The 21,333-nt window shown below is 37.3% G+C and overlaps 1 protein-coding gene across 2 annotated transcripts; it reads right to left on the bottom strand.

The window, feature by feature from the left end:
- Nucleotides 1-43: 43 nt before the first annotated feature.
- On the bottom strand, nt 44-15,381 carry anxa13 (annexin A13). 2 transcript variants are annotated; one of them, XM_062020966.1, is made up of 11 exons: nt 15,232-15,381; nt 7,569-7,644; nt 7,405-7,499; nt 6,298-6,465; nt 6,186-6,219; nt 4,116-4,195; nt 2,987-3,055; nt 2,801-2,902; nt 2,665-2,740; nt 2,484-2,596; nt 44-1,199 (listed from the first exon to the last, which is right to left on the bottom strand). In XM_062020966.1, the coding sequence occupies exons 1-11, from the start codon at nt 15,244-15,246 to the stop codon at nt 1,080-1,082; spliced, it is 948 nt and encodes a 315-aa protein (XP_061876950.1). In that variant the 5' UTR covers nt 15,247-15,381; the 3' UTR covers nt 44-1,079. The 2 variants fall into 2 exon arrangements, with proteins under 2 accessions (XP_061876950.1, XP_061876948.1); XM_062020964.1 differs by having other exon boundaries at nt 6,298-6,468; nt 15,232-15,380.
- Between the last annotated feature and the right edge of the window lie 5,952 nt (nt 15,382-21,333).

The following is a 21,333-nucleotide window of genomic DNA, read 5'->3' as shown; positions in this document are numbered from 1 at the left end:
CTTGGGAGGGTTTTTGAAATTCATCACAAAAAATGGGGATAAATAGGTGCGACACAGCTTTAATTTCCGCTATATTTATTTGACCATATAAAGGAATACAGTATTTGGACTCTAAGCTGATTAATAGTGCCATCGTAAGATTATACGAGTGTATTTGAACACACCACAGCTGCCACAGACACACGTTTAAATATTTTATAATGAGCTGGCCTATATTTTTCATGTGCTATTATTATTATCATTGATTTCGTACTCTATGTGTTAGTCATAGGATATAAAAAATAAAGTGAGGCGTGGTTGTGTATGTCAAGTGTATTAGTGGGCAGGAAAAGAACATTCTGTAATTCAATACAATGTTGAACAATATCCAAACCTTCATATTCAAAGTACTTACAAGGACTGGCCTAACGTTACATAAATATCCACGGTTTTAGATAAAAGTGTATTCCTGTAAACTAATCAAAACTAAAATGCATTAAAAATAGATATTATTATGTTAGTTGTTGCTTAAGTGGCAGTTTGTGGTGTACCTCCACCTTTTAGGCTCAATAAACAAGTGAAAAACGAAGGAAAACTGGAAAAATCGGAACGTTTCTGCAACATTTGAGCTCTTTCAAGTCACAAGGCGTGATTGCACTATAATTTACAATCAATATTAGCAGAAGGTAAACATTGATAAATTACTTTTTGATGCAGAAGCAGACAAATAATGAACACGTTTGTTGCAGTAGTATGCAAAGCTGAGGATACTGAGCTTAATATGATAAACACAAGTCATCATGATGAAAGAACTGACCTTTGACCTGTTTCAAATCTGGCAATGTTTGCTTTTCATTGTGCTAAATCAAACTTTCTCATGTATCCACGTTTTACTCCCCTTACAGTATTTTCACAGAGCTCTAAATAAAGCCATCAGGTGAGTCCTTAAACACACCACTTGGCTCCTCCACGCATGCCCCCCTAAACGGTTAAAACTGACGTGAGATCAGTTGGTTTAGTAGCTACACATTGTCAGTGTCAGTGACAGAGGTTGAAAAAAGAAGACGTCAGACGTCACATTGAGCGGTGGCGAAGCGTCCTCAGTGGCAGATGGCCAGGAGGAGCCGCTTGAAGTCGCCGCTGCACTCGTCTTTCAGCGCGTCCTTCAGGGACACGTCGTACTTCTCCAGGTACAATTCTTTGATGGTCTCCAGGTCATACTGTAAATAAGAACAATACAGTACGACACGTTCCACCAGGCTTCTTTGCATTATTCTTACCATTATACTCATTGTAATCTTTATTTTAAATATTAGTATTTTCTTATTTTTATACCATTTAATAACAATAATACAAATAATATCTTGGGATGAGAAATCAGAGAATGTTCTAAAATTATAATTAAAAAAATATTCCTTCAATTTAGATATTATTATTATTATAAACATATTAGGAAATATTTGTATATTTTAACATTAGCATTTTTATGTAATTGAATTATATTATATTGTATTATAACATAAATAAAATATTAATTTACTTTTCTTAAACATATACAAGTATTTGATATTTGAAAATATAGTATATAATACAAACATAGACAGACCTGTGAAAATATTCACAATTTTTACAGGAATATTTTTCTAATGTTCATATTATTATTCAACATTATAATAACATATTAATACATTTAAAAATGTGCCTTTTTATGACAAATATATTTATGTGTTTTTTTAATGTAACTTAACTATATTATATCTAAATATAATAATCATATAGTACCCTACATTATGTTTCTTAAAATATATGAAAGTATTTGATATTTTAAAATAATAATAATGTCAAAGAACTTAAAAGAATATTTACAATTTTTAGAGGAATATTCCCCCCAAGTCCATATTATTATTATCAACATTATAATAACACACATATATATATATATATTTTTTAAAATAACCATTTGTATAACAATTATATTGTATTTATATGTTTTAAATAGATTTTCTATGTCATGTAGAAAATATTTTATCATTTTTAAATAATATTTTTCCAAAGTATACGTATATTATAATTATCAACAATATAACAACAAATACTTGTTTTATTTTCAAATTCCAATTTTTATGACAATTATATTGAATTATATCGGAATTTATTCATTTTTATTATTAGTCACATAGACATAAATCATCCTTAGAAACAGCATCTTCTCCAGTGGACATTTGTTTTATTTGTCTTTTGTTAGATTTATTAATTTTAGGGAAAAAAGATATCACTGTTTAAAGACAAATGCATATAAAGTACTGAATATTAATATCATCTAATTATTTAGCAAATATTCAAAAGTTTTTTAAATCGGTTAAAACGTTACCATTGCTCTTATATATTTTAGGATTTCTAGATTTTTTTCATGTCATTTTAATTTTAATTTTCCCCAAAACGTAAGGAGAACCTCCTTAGTAGAATACATGGCTGCCATGGTAACAAATATCAGGAAGTATCACCTCAGAGCGGACTACGATGATGCGAATGAGCGTGTCCTCGTCAGTCCCCGCCCCCTTCATGGCGTCATTAAGACGTCTGGCGAAGTACAGCTGCGGGTTCTTGGCGACTCTCACTGCAAGAAGGATCTTCAGTCATATGGTTTCTCACACACATGACCTGTGACCCCTGCGTTAAACCCACCGAGAGCGATGTAGCATCTCTTTAAGGTGCCGGAAGTCTCGTTGTCGATGGCGTCCAGGATTTCGGTGTCGGACAACTGTAGCGACAGAAAAGATCAGGAAGTGGGCACACCGGTCTTGACTATTATAGAACTCACCTGCTCGTAGATCTTAAAGGTAGCTTGAAGCTGCAGGTAGTTCCTGGAGGCCAGGATGTAGCTAAAGGTGGACTCGTCCGTCCCGAATCGGCCCTCGCCAGCCTGAATCGCGTATATACAGTGTTATATATATATTATATTCCACGCAGCACATCTCCATGACGACAACTACTACTGAGAAGGTACCTCAAAGAGACAGGTGGCGTCCTGCTCCGCCAGAGCCTCATCCACCTGGTAGCTCTCGTCTCTGTTTCCCTGCAACACCAAGACGTGTTAACAAAACACAAGTACGTACTGGTTGGCACGGGTGTCCAAAGTGTGGCCCAGAGGCCATTTGCCGCCCACAGCTAATTTTTTGAAAGGACCTCAGCACATTTTACAAATACTATTTAAAAAAATCATTAAAAAGTTGAATAAAAGAGCAAACAGGTGAAATGTAACAAAAAAAAAGTTGCAATGCTGACTAATTAAAGCTGCCATGAAGGCTGTTTTTTTTCTTTAAAGCAGGCATGCTCAAAAGAAAATAATGAATCAAAATCAATTTTGTTATGAATTATTGAAGGCTCCAATTACATCACATCAAAAAAATACATTTTGAAATGTTATTTGGGGAAAATATTGCATACTTTATGTGTTTGCCATACAAAAAACAACATTTACATTGACAAAAAGAGCATAAAACAAACAAACCAAAAAAACATTAAAATAAATAAATAAATAATGTATAATCGACGGATAGATCTGAAGTTGATATAAAGACTTAAGTGTTAGAAAAAAAAGTTTTAGTGGGATTTTTTTAAAACTGTCATTGCCTAAAAATTTATTATACATTAAAATCAATGTTGTTATGAGTTATTGACCTATTTAAGCCCCCAATTACTTCACATCAAATATACCACTTTGACATTTTTTTGGGGAAAAATATTGCATATTTGGGGTTTTTGCCATAAAAAACAAGGTTTTGACAAAATGGGCATAAAACATAAATTAAAAAACAACAACTTTATATTGACAGCTAGACCTGAAATTGATCTAGAGATCCAAATGTTAAATAAAACAATTTTTAAAAAAATATTATATTGCTTAGTGTTTTTAACATTTTTATGACTGAGACCCTTCCGGGTTCCCGGGACCAAACTTGAGGTGAACCCTATTGGTTAAAAAAAATTATATATATATTGTATTGGTTTTGAAAATGAAAATGATCAAAATGCATGCTTTGATTTCTCAGTGTGCGGCCATCAGTGGAAGAAGTTTGGACACCCCTGACTTACAGTAAAGGGTGTGGGGGGTTGCTGTGGCAACAGCAACATACCTCCAGAAGAGCCATGAGCAGGTTACGGACATCGCCGCTGGTATCGCCCTCGATGTCGGCGTCCAGGTCACGCTCGTGCACTGAAAAGGTGATGCAATCATGGCCACAATATTAGGTACAGGACTTCTGAAAATATACAGCTGTACGTGGTCTACTAAAGTGCTGGGTCAAAAAAACATTGGCTGTGGCTGTAGGGAACCTTCTGGTGTAGTTTTTATTAAGTCCACAAGATGGCTGCCTGTGAAGTATCATGAGGGGTCAAGCATCCAGCAGGTTTATCTTGCTCGGCATGCGCTTTAAAGTCTTGCTACTCAGCTTTTGGTGTGAAAGTCATGCATGTTACACTTTGTTGTATTGTTGTTTACAATCAACTCAGCAGTGCTATTAATACTGACTGAGCGCTTTGCTTCTTACCGCTATTACAACCCTGGTTCTGTCGCTTGCTGTGATTTTTTATTAGGGTTAGGGTACTTTTCACATTAGAGCCTATACAGCACCAATTTTTGGGACTTTTGTGTGTGTTCATGTGGTTAAACATGCAATATTTCTAACATATTTTTTCTCATTAAACATTGAGCTGATAATGACAATTGTGTTGTCCAGTTATTACAGTATATGTTGATTTCTTACATCTCTGAGTATCATTTGCAAGTATTAGGTTAGGATAGACTTTTATTTATCCCACAATGCGAAAATTACGTTGTTGCAGTTCAGGTTTTCACATACAGGAGCAGAAGTAAAATATGCAGTATTAAATACTGCATATTTCACACTATCATGCATAAATAAAGTATTGCACACCACGAAAAAACACCACAGTAATGACATAAGTACGTTGTAAAGTCTTGTGGCTGTGGGTAGAAAGGACCTGTGGTCATACTTGCCAACCTTGAGACCTCCGAATTCGGGAGATTGGGGGGGGGGGGGGGGGTTAGTGCTGCAATGGCTTCTGGGTATTTGTTCTGTTGTGTTTATGTTGTGTTACGGTGCGGATATTCGCATATTTGTAACAGTGTTAAAGTTGGTTATACGTCAACCCTCAGTGTGACCTGTATGGCTGTTGATCAAGTATGCGTTGCATTCTCTTGTGTGTGTGTTAGTCGCACGCTGTTTGTATGGAGGAAAAGCGTACATGATGACAGGTTGTAGAGGACGCTAAAGGCAGTGCCTTAAAGGCACGCCCCCAATATCGTTGTCCGGGTGGAAATTGGGAGAAATTCGGGAGAATGGTTGCCCCGGGAGATTTTCGGGAGGGGCACTGAAATTCGGGAGTCTCCCAGGAAAATTTGGAGGGTTGGCAAGTATGCCTGTGGTAGCACTTCTTCTTGCACTGGATGTACTATGTAGGCAGTTGCAATACCAAGACGTGTTGCTGTTGCCAGGAAGTAGTCTTTGCCATTAAGTTGATTGTGCTAATCCAATATTATGTTATGCCCTACAGTGTGTTTATACAGTAAGTATTGTACTTATTACACACCAGCTATTTCATTGCAACATGCATCTTAGTTGTAGTTTTAATGACCAAAATTGGAGGCGTTGAAATCGGCATGTAAATTGGCTACTGCTAATCAGTAGCATGTGCAAGCCAAAGCCACTGTAAATTACCATCGGGCTAAGTGGAGCTCGACTGTACGTTCAAGCATTTTCATTGGTTGGCATGGAAAATTGCAACATTTGGCTGAGTCTGCTCTGAATGCTGCTTGATTGCTTGTTGACACACCAAGTGTTTGAGCCGGTGCCAAGTCTGCAACCGGACATGACGTCACATGCAACAAAGGTATCTAAAAATGGCACCGTTTGATTTGACGTGAATCGATACCCGGTGATACTGACTGAATTCGAACAGTGCCTTTGAAAGTACCAACATCGGTACCCGTCCCTACTTGCTCATGAATAATCAATCATGTGGTCAAACACAGGTATGCATTCTTTGCACTTTGACATTATGCAAGTTCAAAAATGAACGTGACAAAGAGTGTTTTGTGTGTTTTAAGGACAGCAAATAGATCAGCTATTGAAATAAAACACAAGGAAATGTAAATCAGTAACTAAAAAAAATAATTATTCTACCTTGAAAGTAGCATTCCTTGAACATGGCAATGTCCTGAGGAAAAAAAAGAGACCATGTAATAACATTAATAGTCATTAAGACAAGCTCCATTTTCAAATATGTGCGACTGACCGCATTGGTGGCGGTGCAGAGGATCTCCACAAGCACGTCCTCGTCGGTGCCCGCCCCCTTCATGGCCCTCCTCAGCTCCTTTACGGCGTAAATGATGGGCGGGTCCAGCATGGCCAGGATGGCCTTCTCGAATTTGCCAGACAGCTCGCGCTTCAGCACGTCCACCAGCTCCTAGCAGCAAACAAACCATCAATGAGATGAAGATTCCTGATGAAGATGAGATATATGGAGGACAATACCTGACTTAAGTATAAATAAATAAATGTATAAAAAAATACTGGAATAAATCAATCAATCAATCAATATATAAGTATTAAATGCATGGGATAAATGAATAAAAACTGGCTGGTAAATAAATGGGGTTTAAATAATTAAATGTCTTAAATTTACCTGACAAAAGTATAAATAAATGAATGAAATTATGAATAGATATTAGAACAAATAAATCAAATATTGAATATATAAATACAACAATTAATAAAAAATAAAAAAAGGTACATAAATGGGACATAAATAATGTCTTGAATTTATTTTTACATTCATTATACCTACATTTATTAATTTCCACATTTATTTATTTATAGATTTATTTATTCCCACATCTGTATATTTCTACACATCTGGTTAGCTCTACATTTGTTTATTCCCACATCTGTGTATTTCTACATTTATCTGTTATCATTAATTATTTTTTTAGTCCTTCCTACCTCATTTACATACAGACACAAACATGTATGAATACATGAATGTGGAAATGAGTAAATGTGAAAATATATACATGTAGATATAAATACATGTGGAAATAAGTAAATGTAGATATAAATACATGTGTAAATATGCACATGTAGATATAAATACGGTACATGTGTGAATAAATACATGTATAAATAAATGTGTAAATAAATGCATGTATAAATAAATAAATGTGGAAATAAATACATCTAATAATGATTTCAACATATTTATGTCTCATTTATTTACCCATTTTTACTCATTCATTTTATTAATTGTTTCATTGTTTATTTATTCCAGTATTTATTTATGCATTTATTTATATTTTTCTCAGGTATATGTCCTCCATAGAGATGAGTGGTAGTGTACACTCACGTCGTCATACTTGTCACAGTACGCCTGTTTGATTTCCTGACGCTGATCTGAGCTGCGGTTGGCCAGGATATCGATGATGGCCTGCTCATCGGTTCCTGCAAAGCATACCCACAAACATAATCATACTGCAGTGGTTGTACCAAAGTGGACTTGCTGTAACTCACCCAGTCCTTTGCAGGCTTTGCGGATGGCCTTCATGTCGGCGAGGACATCGAAATCCTCGTAAGGCACGATGGTGGGCTGCAGGCGGCAACAACACATTATTATTACAACTACTTTTTATTATCATCATGTCTTTGCACCCACACATACACCCACCACCACCGCAAGAAACATTTTGCAACCCGGAACAGCGTGCTTTTATTTTGAAGGCCGGACTTTACGAGCCAATTTTTTACGAGTTTTACGAGCTGTACTGCTCTGGCAGTAACCTAGTGGATTTTTTTTTTCATGAAAGTTAAAATATGGGAAAGAAGGGTGAAATAAGAAAGGTTCTGTGGTAAAACAAGTATGAGCAGTGGACAGCTTACCAAGCAAACATATTTGTGCCCGGGAATCAAACCTTTCACCCAAAAACTGTATTTATCTTGTGAGTATCTCTAGTGTGTGAATGTGAGTGTGAATGTTGTCTGTCTATCTGTGTTGGCCCTGCGATGAGGTGGCGACTTGTCCAGGGTGTACCCTGCCTTCCGCCCGAATGCAGTTGAGATAGGCTCCAGCACCCCCCCGCGACCCCAAAAGGGACAAGCGCTAGAAAATGGATGGATGGATGGAATGTAGTGGCTCTACCTAGTGGTGAAGTTGGTACATTACAGTTAACACTTGGACAAAAAAATGCCTATTTTATTGCGGGTGTCCCGCTACAACTTTTTCACCTCAGATAGAATACCAAAATTGGAGCCTTGGAGCCATTATTATTATAGATTATAACTACTTTCCAACCTAAAGTCATGCAAATGTACTGTATTTTTACCGTACTTTTTTCCCACGCTTTGAACCATGGGACTTATAAAATGGCGTAGCTAATCTATGGAGTTTTCTTCGCTAACGGCCTTAAAGTTTTTTAGAATACTAATTTTGGAGCCTTGAGTGTTGGCCGATACTGACATTAAACCTAACAAAATCAGCATGAATAATACATCATTTTTTATTTTGTAGTGTGGATTGTTCGAAAACACTTCTTATTTATACTTTAAGAAGTGGAGTGTTGATTTGCTTATTGGCGACACCTGGTGGTCACAATAATTCCTTGACTTATAAGCACATGACGCAGTCAGTTGAATGATGCGGACACTTTTGCTACTGGACACTTTCTAATACGCCTTATGCCTTTGAGACTTTGTATGTGTAATTAATATGTGACTAAAATTATTCGATACTTGTTTATATCGACAAATGTGCTGCTTTCGACTTCAATATTGTTCAATGATGGACACGCATTACGTATGTCTAGCTTGTGTGCTATTGTATGCTTAGCTGTTGTGTAGCTGCAAGCTCCTAGTAGCCTGTAGCCTACCATGTTTACTTTTTGTAGGTGACTTGAATAAAATAGAAGAACCAAGACCAAAGTTGTGTACTTATTGGAAGACATTTTAATAGCTAACTGGAAGTGCAGCTTTGCACAAAAAATGTGTGACGTCGGAGCTTATATCAGACATTTTAGATGCAAGCCGATATCATCCGATAATTGTTTTTTTTTTTTTTTTACTGATATAGGACTTATATCAATCTCGGATTGGGACACCTACTTTTTAGCTCATGTTGAGATCTCACGCACTGCTTTAAACACACATACGTGAATATGTAGTGTAGTTTAGGTACAGAATAAACAAAAAGTTAAGACGTTTTGTATTGCGTAACTACTTCGGAATCACTGCATACAAAAGTTTGAAAATGTGTCAAAACAAGCACCCCTACTGTGTGCCCTGTGCTATTATTTTTCCTCACAAATGCACCACAGGGCGGCGCCAGTGTGAACGCCTACCAGTCAGACTGGTTTGAAATTTCTCACACAGCTCTACAAGACAACCAGTGATGGCCAGTAACAAGCTACATGTAGCTAAGCTACGTAGCTTAACTACATTTCCCAGTAGCTTGGCGGTAGCTTGGCTACTTTTTTAACAAAAAGCTTTTCCTGTAGCTTAGCCACTTTTAGAGCCATGTAGCTAGGTAGCTTACACCAAAGCTACAAGCTACAAAGAGAGAAAATGGACTGCGTATTTAGGCCAAAAAGAAAATATGGAGAGCATACAATGACCTGGATGAATGAGAACTTCCATACATACAGAGAAAATCCATGATTGGTTGGTGTTCGTATGATGAGTCACTATTGGCTAAGGTTAGTGTGAAACATTACGGATTGGCCAATCAGAGGCAAGATAAGGCGGGTCATCAAAACTAGTAAGCAAAATCATAACAAATACTTTATTTACAGTTAATAAATCGATGATCATGCAATGAGGAGGCTCCAGCACCCCCCGTGACCTCAAAAAGGACAAGCGGTAGAAAATGGATGGATGGATGGAAATCGATGATCAACTATTGATGTTTACTAATCGTCCATGTGCGAATTGCGATGCATCTAAAAATCGATTATTTCCCCCATATCTACTCATGTCACATGACGACGAGGGAGTCGGAGACAGAGGGACGCTTCAAGCTGACGACTCAAAAAAAAAAAAAAAAGAAACATCCATGAAAACGGCAGAGGGATTATCTCTCGCAGATTAGATTTTTCCTTTAGTGGTGAAGATGACGTGCAGGAAACCCACAATAATGCATGTCTTTGGCTATATTTAGACAAATCAATCAATCAATCAATCAATGTTTATTTATATAGCCCTAAATCACAAATGCCTCAAAGGGCTGCACAAGCCAAATGTATGTTTTGGATAAAACAATGGCCAAAACCTTAGTTTTTAGTTGTTTACTCTTTAAACCAAAATCATAACTGCTCTCTTCATCTAAGAGGTGCGACACAAATTTAGGAAAACACATTAAGGTGAGTTGAGTTAATGAATGCTTCAGTACACTTAACAATTAACAACTGTTCCCAAACAACACACAAGTCATTGCTTTTTGTCAAGATATAGTTAGATGCTGTTTTTTCTAGTGTAAATAGTCAAAATAAATAACATTATAGAGGTGGGCCAAAGAAAAGGCAAACTAAATCAATACATACAGTGAGGTGCAGGGACCCCTAGAGGCAGTTGTAGGGTGTCCCCAGCTAAATGACAGATAGTAATAGTAATGGACCCTCATTGGGTCCATTTGTACACTCTCAGTTACAATAGCTTTGATATTATACATGAGGGCCCATAGATAGAAATGCCGTTAAATGTAGCTTTGATGTAGCAAGCTACTTTTGCCGTGTAGCTTGCTACAATTCTCTGAGGGTAGCTTCCCCTGTAGCTTAGCTACATTTAATTGAGACTAACTTGTAGATTAGCTTACTATATTTTCCAAGTAGCTTGCCCTTCACTGAAGACAACCCACTCTAACTTTAGGGCGCTTAGCAGAGGTGGGACCAAGTCATTGCTTTGCAAGTCACAAGTAAGTCTCAAGTCTTTGCCCTCAAGTCTCGAGTCAAGTCCCGAGTCAAGACAGGCAAGTCCCGAGTCAAGTCCAAAGTCAAGACTAGAAAGTCTCAAGTCAAGTCCCAAGTCCTGCATTTTGAGTTTCGAGTCCTTTCAAGTCCTTTTAACCACAGACTAATATTTTTACACAGATTGTGCATGCTTTTAAAACGCTGTATTTATTTATTAAAACAAGTGCATTTGAAATTGCAGGGAAAAAAATAGTGCTGACATTGCAATTCATAATAGCACTATTAACCAGTCATTTTAATAGTTTAAACAATTTTAAACATTTAACTCATTCCTTTACAGAATAAACACATTTGCAAAAACAAACATTAACATACTATTGGTTGTATTTTATGAAAATAATATAACCACAGAGTTGAGAAGGAGCAAAGATCTTCAATATTTGTATGTGAAAATCACAAAGAAATCTTCCGGGGGAGATGACCCCCCTACAGGGGTTTGGTTTACAAACTTTCAGCCCCACCTAAAACAAAATTCACCAGCCGCCACTGATTATGATGCATTCTCATTTTAGGCAAAATATAAGACAATACTTTCTTAACAGTATAATTGTAACCAGGAATAAGTCTTCAAGTAACAATATTCAAATACTAACATTGTTGGGTAAAACAGAATTTGGTTTTATTCTGAATCCAGTGAAACAGATTGGTGGTTTTAGCTGATATAAAGACTTTCAGGTGTTTATATATGTTTATGTTTAAGTATTTGGCAGACGCTTTTATTCAAAGCGACATACATAAAAAATACATATAAAACAATCACTGTAAACATTATCATTTAAGGGAAGAATGTAATAGAAAATATCAATACAAAGTGTCAAGACAGAATAAACTCTCTGCTGCTGCAGTCTATAGGTCCCTAAGATATATAGATATCTAATGTATTCATACATTGTTTATGTAGGATATACGCATGTATATATAACCTAATCATATTGTTTCTTCAACTTAAAAATAGCTGACCGTTTTTTCCCCCTTCTGTGGGATTATATTCCCAGTTTTGATCTCGGACGTCTGGCCATTTATAGCGTATAAGAATATTATATTACTGTTAAGCAAACTATGAATAATAAAAACGCCAAAACATGTGTCCGTTATCATAGCTACACGTTTGACAAAAAAAGCGCGTGAAAATCAGTGGTATTCAGTGAGGTAAGATGAATTAAATTCGCTGACAGTTCATTGCTCCTGCCAAATGAATTGCACTGAGTGGAGCGGATCACCACTCCAAGATGGCGGCGCCGCGTCTCGTCTGTGCCAATAGGCAGTAGCGCTCAATGCTGTGTACCCTTATAAGATGTCTATGGTTATAACGTTAGCAGTGAGTTTACAGCCTCACTGATTTAACTACACAGCAAATAAAAGTCATGTTACTTAGCCAATAAACGTTATCTTACATTCAAAACTTACCCTTCTTTGTGGAACTTCAAATGTCGAACGAAGTTGGAAGTTGTTGCGTCTCCGTCTGTAATATTCGAACTGCGTGATTTGCACACGGCCATTCGTTTTTTGTTGACCATGTCGTAGTTTTTATACCCGAACGAAACCAACTTTGGCATAATTGTTTCTCACTGCCGCGTTGTTTGACAACTCATGTTCGGTGGTTGTCCTGCAATTTGATTGGATGAGAGCTGTGGGATGAAAACAACGTAGATCTAATTTGATTGGCTATTGTACTGACAGCACACCAGCTGACAAGCAGCACACACGCTTATAGACACAGATGTAGAAAATGAAAGATACGGAGCGCTCCCAAATAACTTTTTAATCTTTGGGTTTTGGGGAAAGTAGCAAGTCATGTCAAGTCAAAAGGCTCAAGTCCAAGTGAAGTCACAAGTCATTGATGTTAAAGTCTAAGTCGAGTTGCAAGTCTCTTTACATTTTGTCAAGTCGAGTCTAAAGTCATCAAATTCATGACTCGAGTCTGACTCGAGTCCAAGTCATGTGACTCGAGTCCACACCTCTGGCGCTTAGCTTAATCAAAACAACATTTTGCACACGCCTTTAAAGGACTGATAAACACTAGTGGTGTAATGGTACAAATCAAATTCGGTTCAGTACGTACCTCGGTTTAGAGGTCACGATTCGGTTCATTTTCGGTACAGTAAGAAAACAACAAAATATACATTTTTGGGTTATTTATTTACCAAATTTGCAAAATCTTCCACCAAAAATATTTTTCTTAGAGGAATATTTATGTGAAGTAATCGGAACCTTGGATAGGTCAATAATTCATAATAACATTGATTTTGATTCAATATTATGTTTTGAGCAATGACAGTTTGAAAGAAAAAAAAACAGCTTTGTTTTATTAGTCAACATTGCAACTTTTTCTAAATTACATTTAACCTTTAAGCTTTTTTATTTCACTTTTGTTATGTTTTTGTTTATTTTAATAGTATTTCTAGAATGTGCCGTGGGCCTTTAAAACATTAGCTGTGGGCCGCAAATGGCCTCCGGGGCACACTTTTGACACCCCTACTATAGATAATAAAAAATTAAATCTGATAAATCTATGGATAAAAAGCAGAGCCTGGCGACGCATGCGCGTTTATCACAACTCTCTCGCTCTCTCTGCCCCTCCCTCACGGATGCTGCTGCACGCACAATTTGTTTTGTTTTTAACCCCTTCTTAACCCTGAACGCACATTGAAATATACACGCAACCCTAACTCAAAATGACAGACATTTGAGGCATTTAAGAAACTCCGCCCTGACAGCTCCGCAAAAGAGGACATGTCCGGTGAAAAGAGGACGTATGGTCAGTCTATCGTAGCCCGTTAGCTGCTAGCATGCCGTGTGTTGTGCCTCGGTGTACATTGTTTACACAACGTGCGTTACGCTACTTAATATGTCTGTGTGGAAACTCGTTCGGTACACCTCCGAAACGAACCGGAACCCCCGTACCGAAACGGTTCAATACAAATACACGTACCGTTACACCCCTAATAAACACACATGGTGAGCAAGATTGGTTGTAAAACTAAACGTATTTGCAGGAATATGTGTATACCAAAGACTATAAAAATGGGACCCATTACCTCCCTGCTTGGCACTCAGCATCAAGGGTTGGAATTGGGGGGTTAAATCACCAAAAATGATTCCCGAGCGCGGCCACCGCTGCTGCTCACTGCTCCCCTCTCCTCCCAGAGGGTGGAACAAGGGTATGGGTCAAATGCAGAGGCTAATTTCACCACAACTAGTGCGTGTGTAATCCCCCCATCTGGTCCTTGGCCTGCCGCGGGGCCTCCTCCCAGTGGGACGTGCAACGAGGACCTCCCTAGGGAGACGCTCGTGAGGCATCCGCACGAGATGCCCGAACCACCTAAGCTGGCTCCTTTCCAGCGAAGGAGCCAGGGAACGCTTCGGAATTCCCCAGGAGGAAGTCGCAAATGTTGCTCTGGAGAGGGAAGTCTGGGGGTCTTTGCTGGAGCTGCTGTCCCCGCGACCCGATTCCGGATAAGCGGTTGAAGATGGATGGATGGATGGATAGTGCGTGTGTGACTATCAGTGGTACTTTAACTTTAACTTTAATTACATGTTTGCCAGCATGTCTTCCAAAGCATTTTAAGCACAACCCATAGGGGGCAGCATAATATGTCCTTTCGAGTCATGCCTTTAATTCAATTACACGATCATGGCTGCAGACGGTTTAAATCGTGACAGGCATGCAGGGGCCAGCTGGAGAGATCACAAAGCTCTGGGGGAAGAATTTGAGGCCCATTTTAAGTCTTAAACAAACATCAGTAGTGGACAAAGTGCACACTTGTTGCATGCGGGGGGACCCAGGAAGCCCACCACTCAATCCCACAGAGAGATCCGATTGATTTCAACGACATTTTGCAGGATATTCCCCTGAAATCACATCGTTCGTGCAGCATCAATGGAGCTTTTCGGGTCTTTTTTTATTACACGACCGTGAAGGCACCACGACCCCTCCCCCATGTAACGGAGCTAGGATGAATTCCGCAGAGGCCCGGTGCACCCCCACTACCGTCCACCGTCACAGTCAAGCCGAAATGATAAAACACTGAAGCGAATTGCGATCAAGTGGTAAAAATAGCACAAATGACGTATTGTTACGCTTAATTAAAAACAATATATACGCAAAAAATAATGTATAAAAACGTACGCATCCACTCGATGACCTAATCACGCAAGAATCTCGTTCTCGTGATGGGATCGGAACCTGTAAATGTCAAAGATTAAACACCAGAACCGACCTGGCAGTTTCCCATGACTGGACCTCTTCAATCCGGCTGCTGGTGCTGGTGCTGAAGAGGCGGGGTGTCGGTCTCCGGGATACTTTTTTGTCGTCCAGCCCGGATCCGTGCAAGGGAGTGTGTGACGTCACCACGGACCACTACCTCGCTGCGGTAGAAGCTGCCAACATTTACACTAAAATATCGTATTATTTATTCAATATACTGTGATCTCGTTATTATTATTATTTTTTTGGAGTAAACACATTTCAAGCAGTAAATACGTTTAGTTTAGTAAGAAATCCAGTTGTGTATGTGCGGGTACATTGACATCTCGTGGCCAATCTCACTAACTACAGATTATCTGATAAAGATAATGTATTTTTCAAATGTATTACAGTAATAGATAAGGAAATTGCGATAAATTATTGATAGTTATTATTGTAGCTCCATTTCATAGTAAAAATATTAGAAACAGTAATTAATATGTATTAAGTAAACGTCTTGTACCGGGATTTTTAGTCATGTGACTTGTTTTCATGTTGAAACCAAACCCTTGGTCAATATTGATCATTGAAACATCGCTTTGTCTGTGCTTTAATCTAATCTAATTTAATTAAATAATCAATACGACCCTTCCACCCGCCCCCAATAAACACTCCACTCCACAGCTATTGGTTCATTTAGGTTTGTTATTTTTTTATGACGCCGCGAGTGCTTCAGGTTACTTTTTAGTTTGTCAATCTGTATTAGTAAAACCGATTCCTAAATTTGAAACTAAAATATCATTTAAGTCAAGGGTGTCAAACGTAAGGCCCGCAAACAGGTTTTATCCAGTTTCCAAGTATAAAATTGAGCCAACATTTTTGAATGAAAGAAACTGCTATTCTAAATGTGTCCACTAGATGTCGCAATAGCAATTCTTTGTATCTTTGTAGAGTATGCTACATATGTAAAAAAAAAAAAATCAACCACATGATGTTGGTACATCAGTCGAGGAAAATGAGCAAACTACATAAATAACATCCTGTAATTTTATTTTTATATCATTATTTTTTATCTTAAAAGATTGAAAATTAACACTAATGGAATGACTGATGAACATTATCACATAATTTATTCAGAAAGTATAAATAAGGACAAATAACGTTAGAATACTATTAACCACAACATGTAAGTGTAAAACAAACCCAACATTATGATTTGTGGATTTTCAGAATGTGCTTATTCTATTTTTAAACAAAGAAACAAATCTGAAGTTGTCTTTATTTTTAAGTTATCGTGTCGTGATTTTCACTCACTGGTGAGTAGATTTTTCTCCATGTCGCCCCTGATCTAAAATGAGTTTGACTTGTTTTAAGTGGTGACATTTCACTGGTTTGAAGAGGGACGTCGCCCTCTGGTGGCCATACGACTGAATGCAGCAGGTGTGCATTCAGTGCACCACTGGAGGGCGTGCTATGCTGCTGTTTGCTCATAAACAGATTCATTTTTAAATACATACACAATATTGCCAAAAGTATTTGGCCACCTGCCTTGACTCACATATGAACTTGAAGTGCCATCCCATTCCTAACCCATAGGGTTCAATATGATGTGGGTCCACCTTATGCAGCTATTACAGCTTCAACTCTTCTGGGAAGGCTGTCCACAAGGTTGCGGAGTGTGTTCATAGGAATTTTCGACCATTCTTCCAAAAGCGCATTAGTGAGGTCACACACTGATGTTGGTCGAGAAGGCCTGGCTCTCAGTCTCCGTTCTAATTCATCCCAAAGGTGTTATATCGGGTTCAGGTCAGGACTCTGTGCCGGCCAGTCAAGTTCATTCACACCAGACTGTGTCATCCATGTCTTTATGGACCTTGCTTTGTGCACTGGTGCACAGTCATGATGGAAGAGGAAGGGGCCCGCTCCAAACTGTTCCCACAAGGTTGGGAGCATGGAATTGTCCAAAATGTTTTGGTATCCTGGAGCATTCAAAGTTCCTTTCACTGGAACTAAGGGGCCAAGCCAAACTCCTGAAAAACAACCACAATTCCTCCTCCACCAAATTTCACACGCGCCACAATGCAGTCCGAAATGTAGCGTTCTCCTGGCAACCTCCAAACCCAGACTCGTCCATCAGATTGCCAGATGGAAAAGCGTGATTCATCACTCCAGAGAACCCGTCTCCACTGCTCTAGAGTCCAGTGGCGACTTGCTTTACACCACTGCATCCCACGCTTTGCATTGGACTTGGTGATTTATGGTTTAGATGCAGCTGCTCGGCCATGGAAACCCATTCCATGAGTGTACAGCTCTGGTAATGGGTACATTCGCACCCACCTGCACAAATGTACTTCAAAATGTAACAATCAAAATAAATATGACTTTTTGTTTTGTTTACTAGGGCATGCATATATAATATGCATTAGTTTGACCATTAAAAATTAATGATAATAAAAAGGAGATGCTTGGAAATAGCATTCAAATGCCACAAAAACTTGGAAAAACGCGATTCATAGCGTTACTTTTTGGTGTAACCATCATGAGCGTTCTGTTCAGGTATATTTCTTTTATATTTTGATAAATCATCATATTTACGTATTACTAAATTTAAATAGGTATTGATCAATATTTAAGCTGTGTGTATTTGATTTCAGTTTGCTTTTGACATCTTATTTAGAATTGTAGTTGAAACTTTTACAACCTTGTGTTGCGCTCATGATGGCGTAACCAAACTAGATTTCATTTAATGATCTTATTTTGAATATTTATTCCCTTTTTTACATATAGTATATTTAAATATACTGTGTTTTATGCTTTTTTCTTTTTGGAACATGTACTATACATATAATACAATAAAGTCCCATATAAAAGTATGTTTCTAGCAATACTTTAATTTTGCCTTTGAAAGTAACACTCCAATGTCCATTAGTGGAGCTGTACACATGAAGCTCTCTGCGTACTGTACGTGGGCTAATTGGAAGGTCACATGAAGTTTGGAGCTCTGTGCAGAAAGTCTTTGCACTATGCGCTTCAGCATCCGTTGACCCCTCTCTGTCAGTTTACGTGGCCTACAACTTCGTGGCTGAGTTGCTGTTGTTCCCAAACTCTTCCATTTTCTTATAATAAAGCAGACAGTTGACTTTGTAATATTTAGGAGCAAGGAATTTTCACGACTGGACTTGTTGCACAGGTGGCATCCTATGACAGTTCCACGCTGGAAATCACTGAGCTCCTGAGAGCGGCCCATTCTTTCACAAATGTTTGTAGAAACAGTCTCCATGCCTAAGTGCTTGATTTTATACACGCCAAGTGATTAGGACACCTGATTATTATCATTTGGATGGGTGGCCAAATACTTTTGGCAATATAGTGTATATATAATACATTTACAAATATATTGGTATACATCGTAATAGCTACAGAATGTAATCAGCATAATCTTTAATAGGGTGGATATCTGATACAGCTCTTGTATTGGACCCCCCCCTTATTGACTTATTGGGTATGAATCAGCTGACTTTAAGTGCACTTTGCCTCCATCCAGCAGCTACATGGAAGCAGAAAGAATAGTTAGCATTGTTGCTATAATTGGCTGATGAAGGTTGCTGACGTCAAACACTTTCTTCTATGACTGGAACACTTCAACTGTGTAAGTGTGACTCACTCACTGCCAGGCGTCCTGGCCTTGGGCTTTGTGTCTTGTTTGTATTGTATATATAGTGGGGAGTGAGTCAAACATTACACACTGTGTACAATCAAAATGCACTGAAGAAGAGTGTGCCCTTGTCCCCTCCACACATGCAACACGTGCACACACACACGTTGCCCTTTTTGGAGGTGCACAAGTCTTTAGATTCTCACACACAATCACAATTATATTGCAGCGTCTCACAAATTAAGAATAAATTATACTAAAATTTAAGAGTAAATGTTTTTTTTTAAATCAAAGAAAACTGCAGTATAATCAAACATTGCAGCATCTCATAACTAAATGGATAATAGTCATATTAGAACACAATATACTAAAATTAATAGAAAACATTTTTTTAATTGAAAAAAAAAACCACACAAAACTATATTAATGCATAATATATATTTTTTTATATTTTACAACAAAATTATGCTAACATTTATTATGAAATGTTTATTAAATGTAAGGAAAACTACACTAAACATGCACCATCTCATAACTAAGTGAATAATATTTTATTGGAATATTAGAACAAGATTATACAACATTTAACAGAAAATGTTTATTAATATGAAATAAATTACAATAAACATTGCATCATCTCATAACCAAGTGAATAATATTTTATTGAAACATTAGGACAAAATTATATTGAACTTAATAGACCATGTTTATTAAATGTAAAGAAAACTACACTAAACATGCACCATCTCATAACCAAGTGAATAATGTTTTATTGGAATATTAGGACCAAATTATACCAAATTTAACAGAAAATGTTTATTAAATTGAAAGAAAACTAGACTAAACATTGCATAATCTCAAAACCAAGTGAATACTATTTTATTGAAATATTAGGACAGAATGATACAAAATATAATAGAAAATGTTTAATAAATTGAAAAAAAAAACTATACCAAACATTGCAACATCTCATAACCAGGTGACCAGCTAAACAAAATATTTTGGAATATTAGGGACAACATTATACTAAAATTGAATAGAACATGTCTGTTAAGTTGAAAGAAAACTATGTTAAACATCGCAGCATCACATAACCAGGTTACCAGCTAAGTATTATTTTATTGGAATATTAGTACACAATTATACTGAAATTGAAATAATAAAACACATTTTAATCAAAAAAGGCCACATTTGATCACGCCTATTTTGCCTAATATGATTTGTAAATGTATTAATTAGTACTAATTGATAAAAAAATGTTTAACATGTTACATGTTAGCTAAAAAAAAGTTGTGTATGAATAACATGTATTAATATAATATCATATTATTAGTGATAGTTACATAAGAGATTTAGACATTTTTTTTGTGCAAACATACAAAATGTGTCTAAAAACAAGTAGTGTGTGTGTTTTAAAGTATAGTATATATTGTTGGATAATATATTTAATGTATCATATTTTATTGTTACATTAAGTAATAAAATATGTTGTTTGTATTAAAAATACTTTGTCTCAAATATTTTTTTAAAAGTTATTGTTCACATCCACAAAACCCAAAACCAGTGAAGTTGGCACGTTGTGTAATTCGTAAATAAAAACAGAATACAATGATATGCAAGTACTTTTCAACTTATATTCAATTGAATAGACTGCAAAGACAAGATATTTAATGTTCAGAATGAGAAACTTATTTTTTTTTTGCAAATAATCATTAACTTACAATTTAATGGCAGCAACACTTTGCAAAAAAGTTGGCACAGGGGCATTTTTACCACTGTGTTACATGGCCTTTCCTTTAAAAACACTCGTTTAGGAACTGATGAGACCAATTTTTGAAGCATTTCAGGTGGAATTCTTTCCCATTCTTGCTTGATGTGCAGCTTAAATTGTTCAACAGTCCGGGGTCTCCGTTGTGGTATATTAGGCTTCATAATGCGCCACACATTTTCAATGGGAGACAGGTCTGTACTACAGGCAGGGCAGTCTAGTACCTACACTCTTTTACTACGAAGCCACGCTGTTGTAACACGTGATGTGGCTTGTCATTGTCTTGCTGAAATAAGCAGGGGCATCCATGATAACGTTGCTTGGATGGCAACATATGTTGCTCCAAAACCTGTATGTACCTTTCAGCATTAATGGTGGCTTCACAGACGTGTAAGTTACCCATGCCTTGGGCACTAATACACCCCCATACCATCACAGATGCTGGCTTTTGAACTTTGCGCCTATAACAATTTGGATGGTTCTTTTCCTCTTTGGTCCGGAGGACACGACGTCCACAGTTTCCAAAAATAAATTGAAGTGTGGACTCGTCAGACCACAGAACACTTTTCCACTTTGCATCAGTCCATCTTAGATGAGCTCGGGCCCAGCGAAGCCGGAGGCGTTTCTGGGTGTTGTTGATAAATGGCTTTGGCTTTGCATAGTAGAGTTTTAACTTGCACTTAAAGATGTAGCGAAAAACTGTAGTTACTGAC

Source organism: Entelurus aequoreus, linkage group LG15 (genome assembly GCF_033978785.1).
Source record: "Entelurus aequoreus isolate RoL-2023_Sb linkage group LG15, RoL_Eaeq_v1.1, whole genome shotgun sequence".
Taxonomy (NCBI): domain Eukaryota; kingdom Metazoa; phylum Chordata; class Actinopteri; order Syngnathiformes; family Syngnathidae; genus Entelurus; species Entelurus aequoreus.
This window is presented reverse-complemented; position numbering and strand designations above follow the sequence as displayed.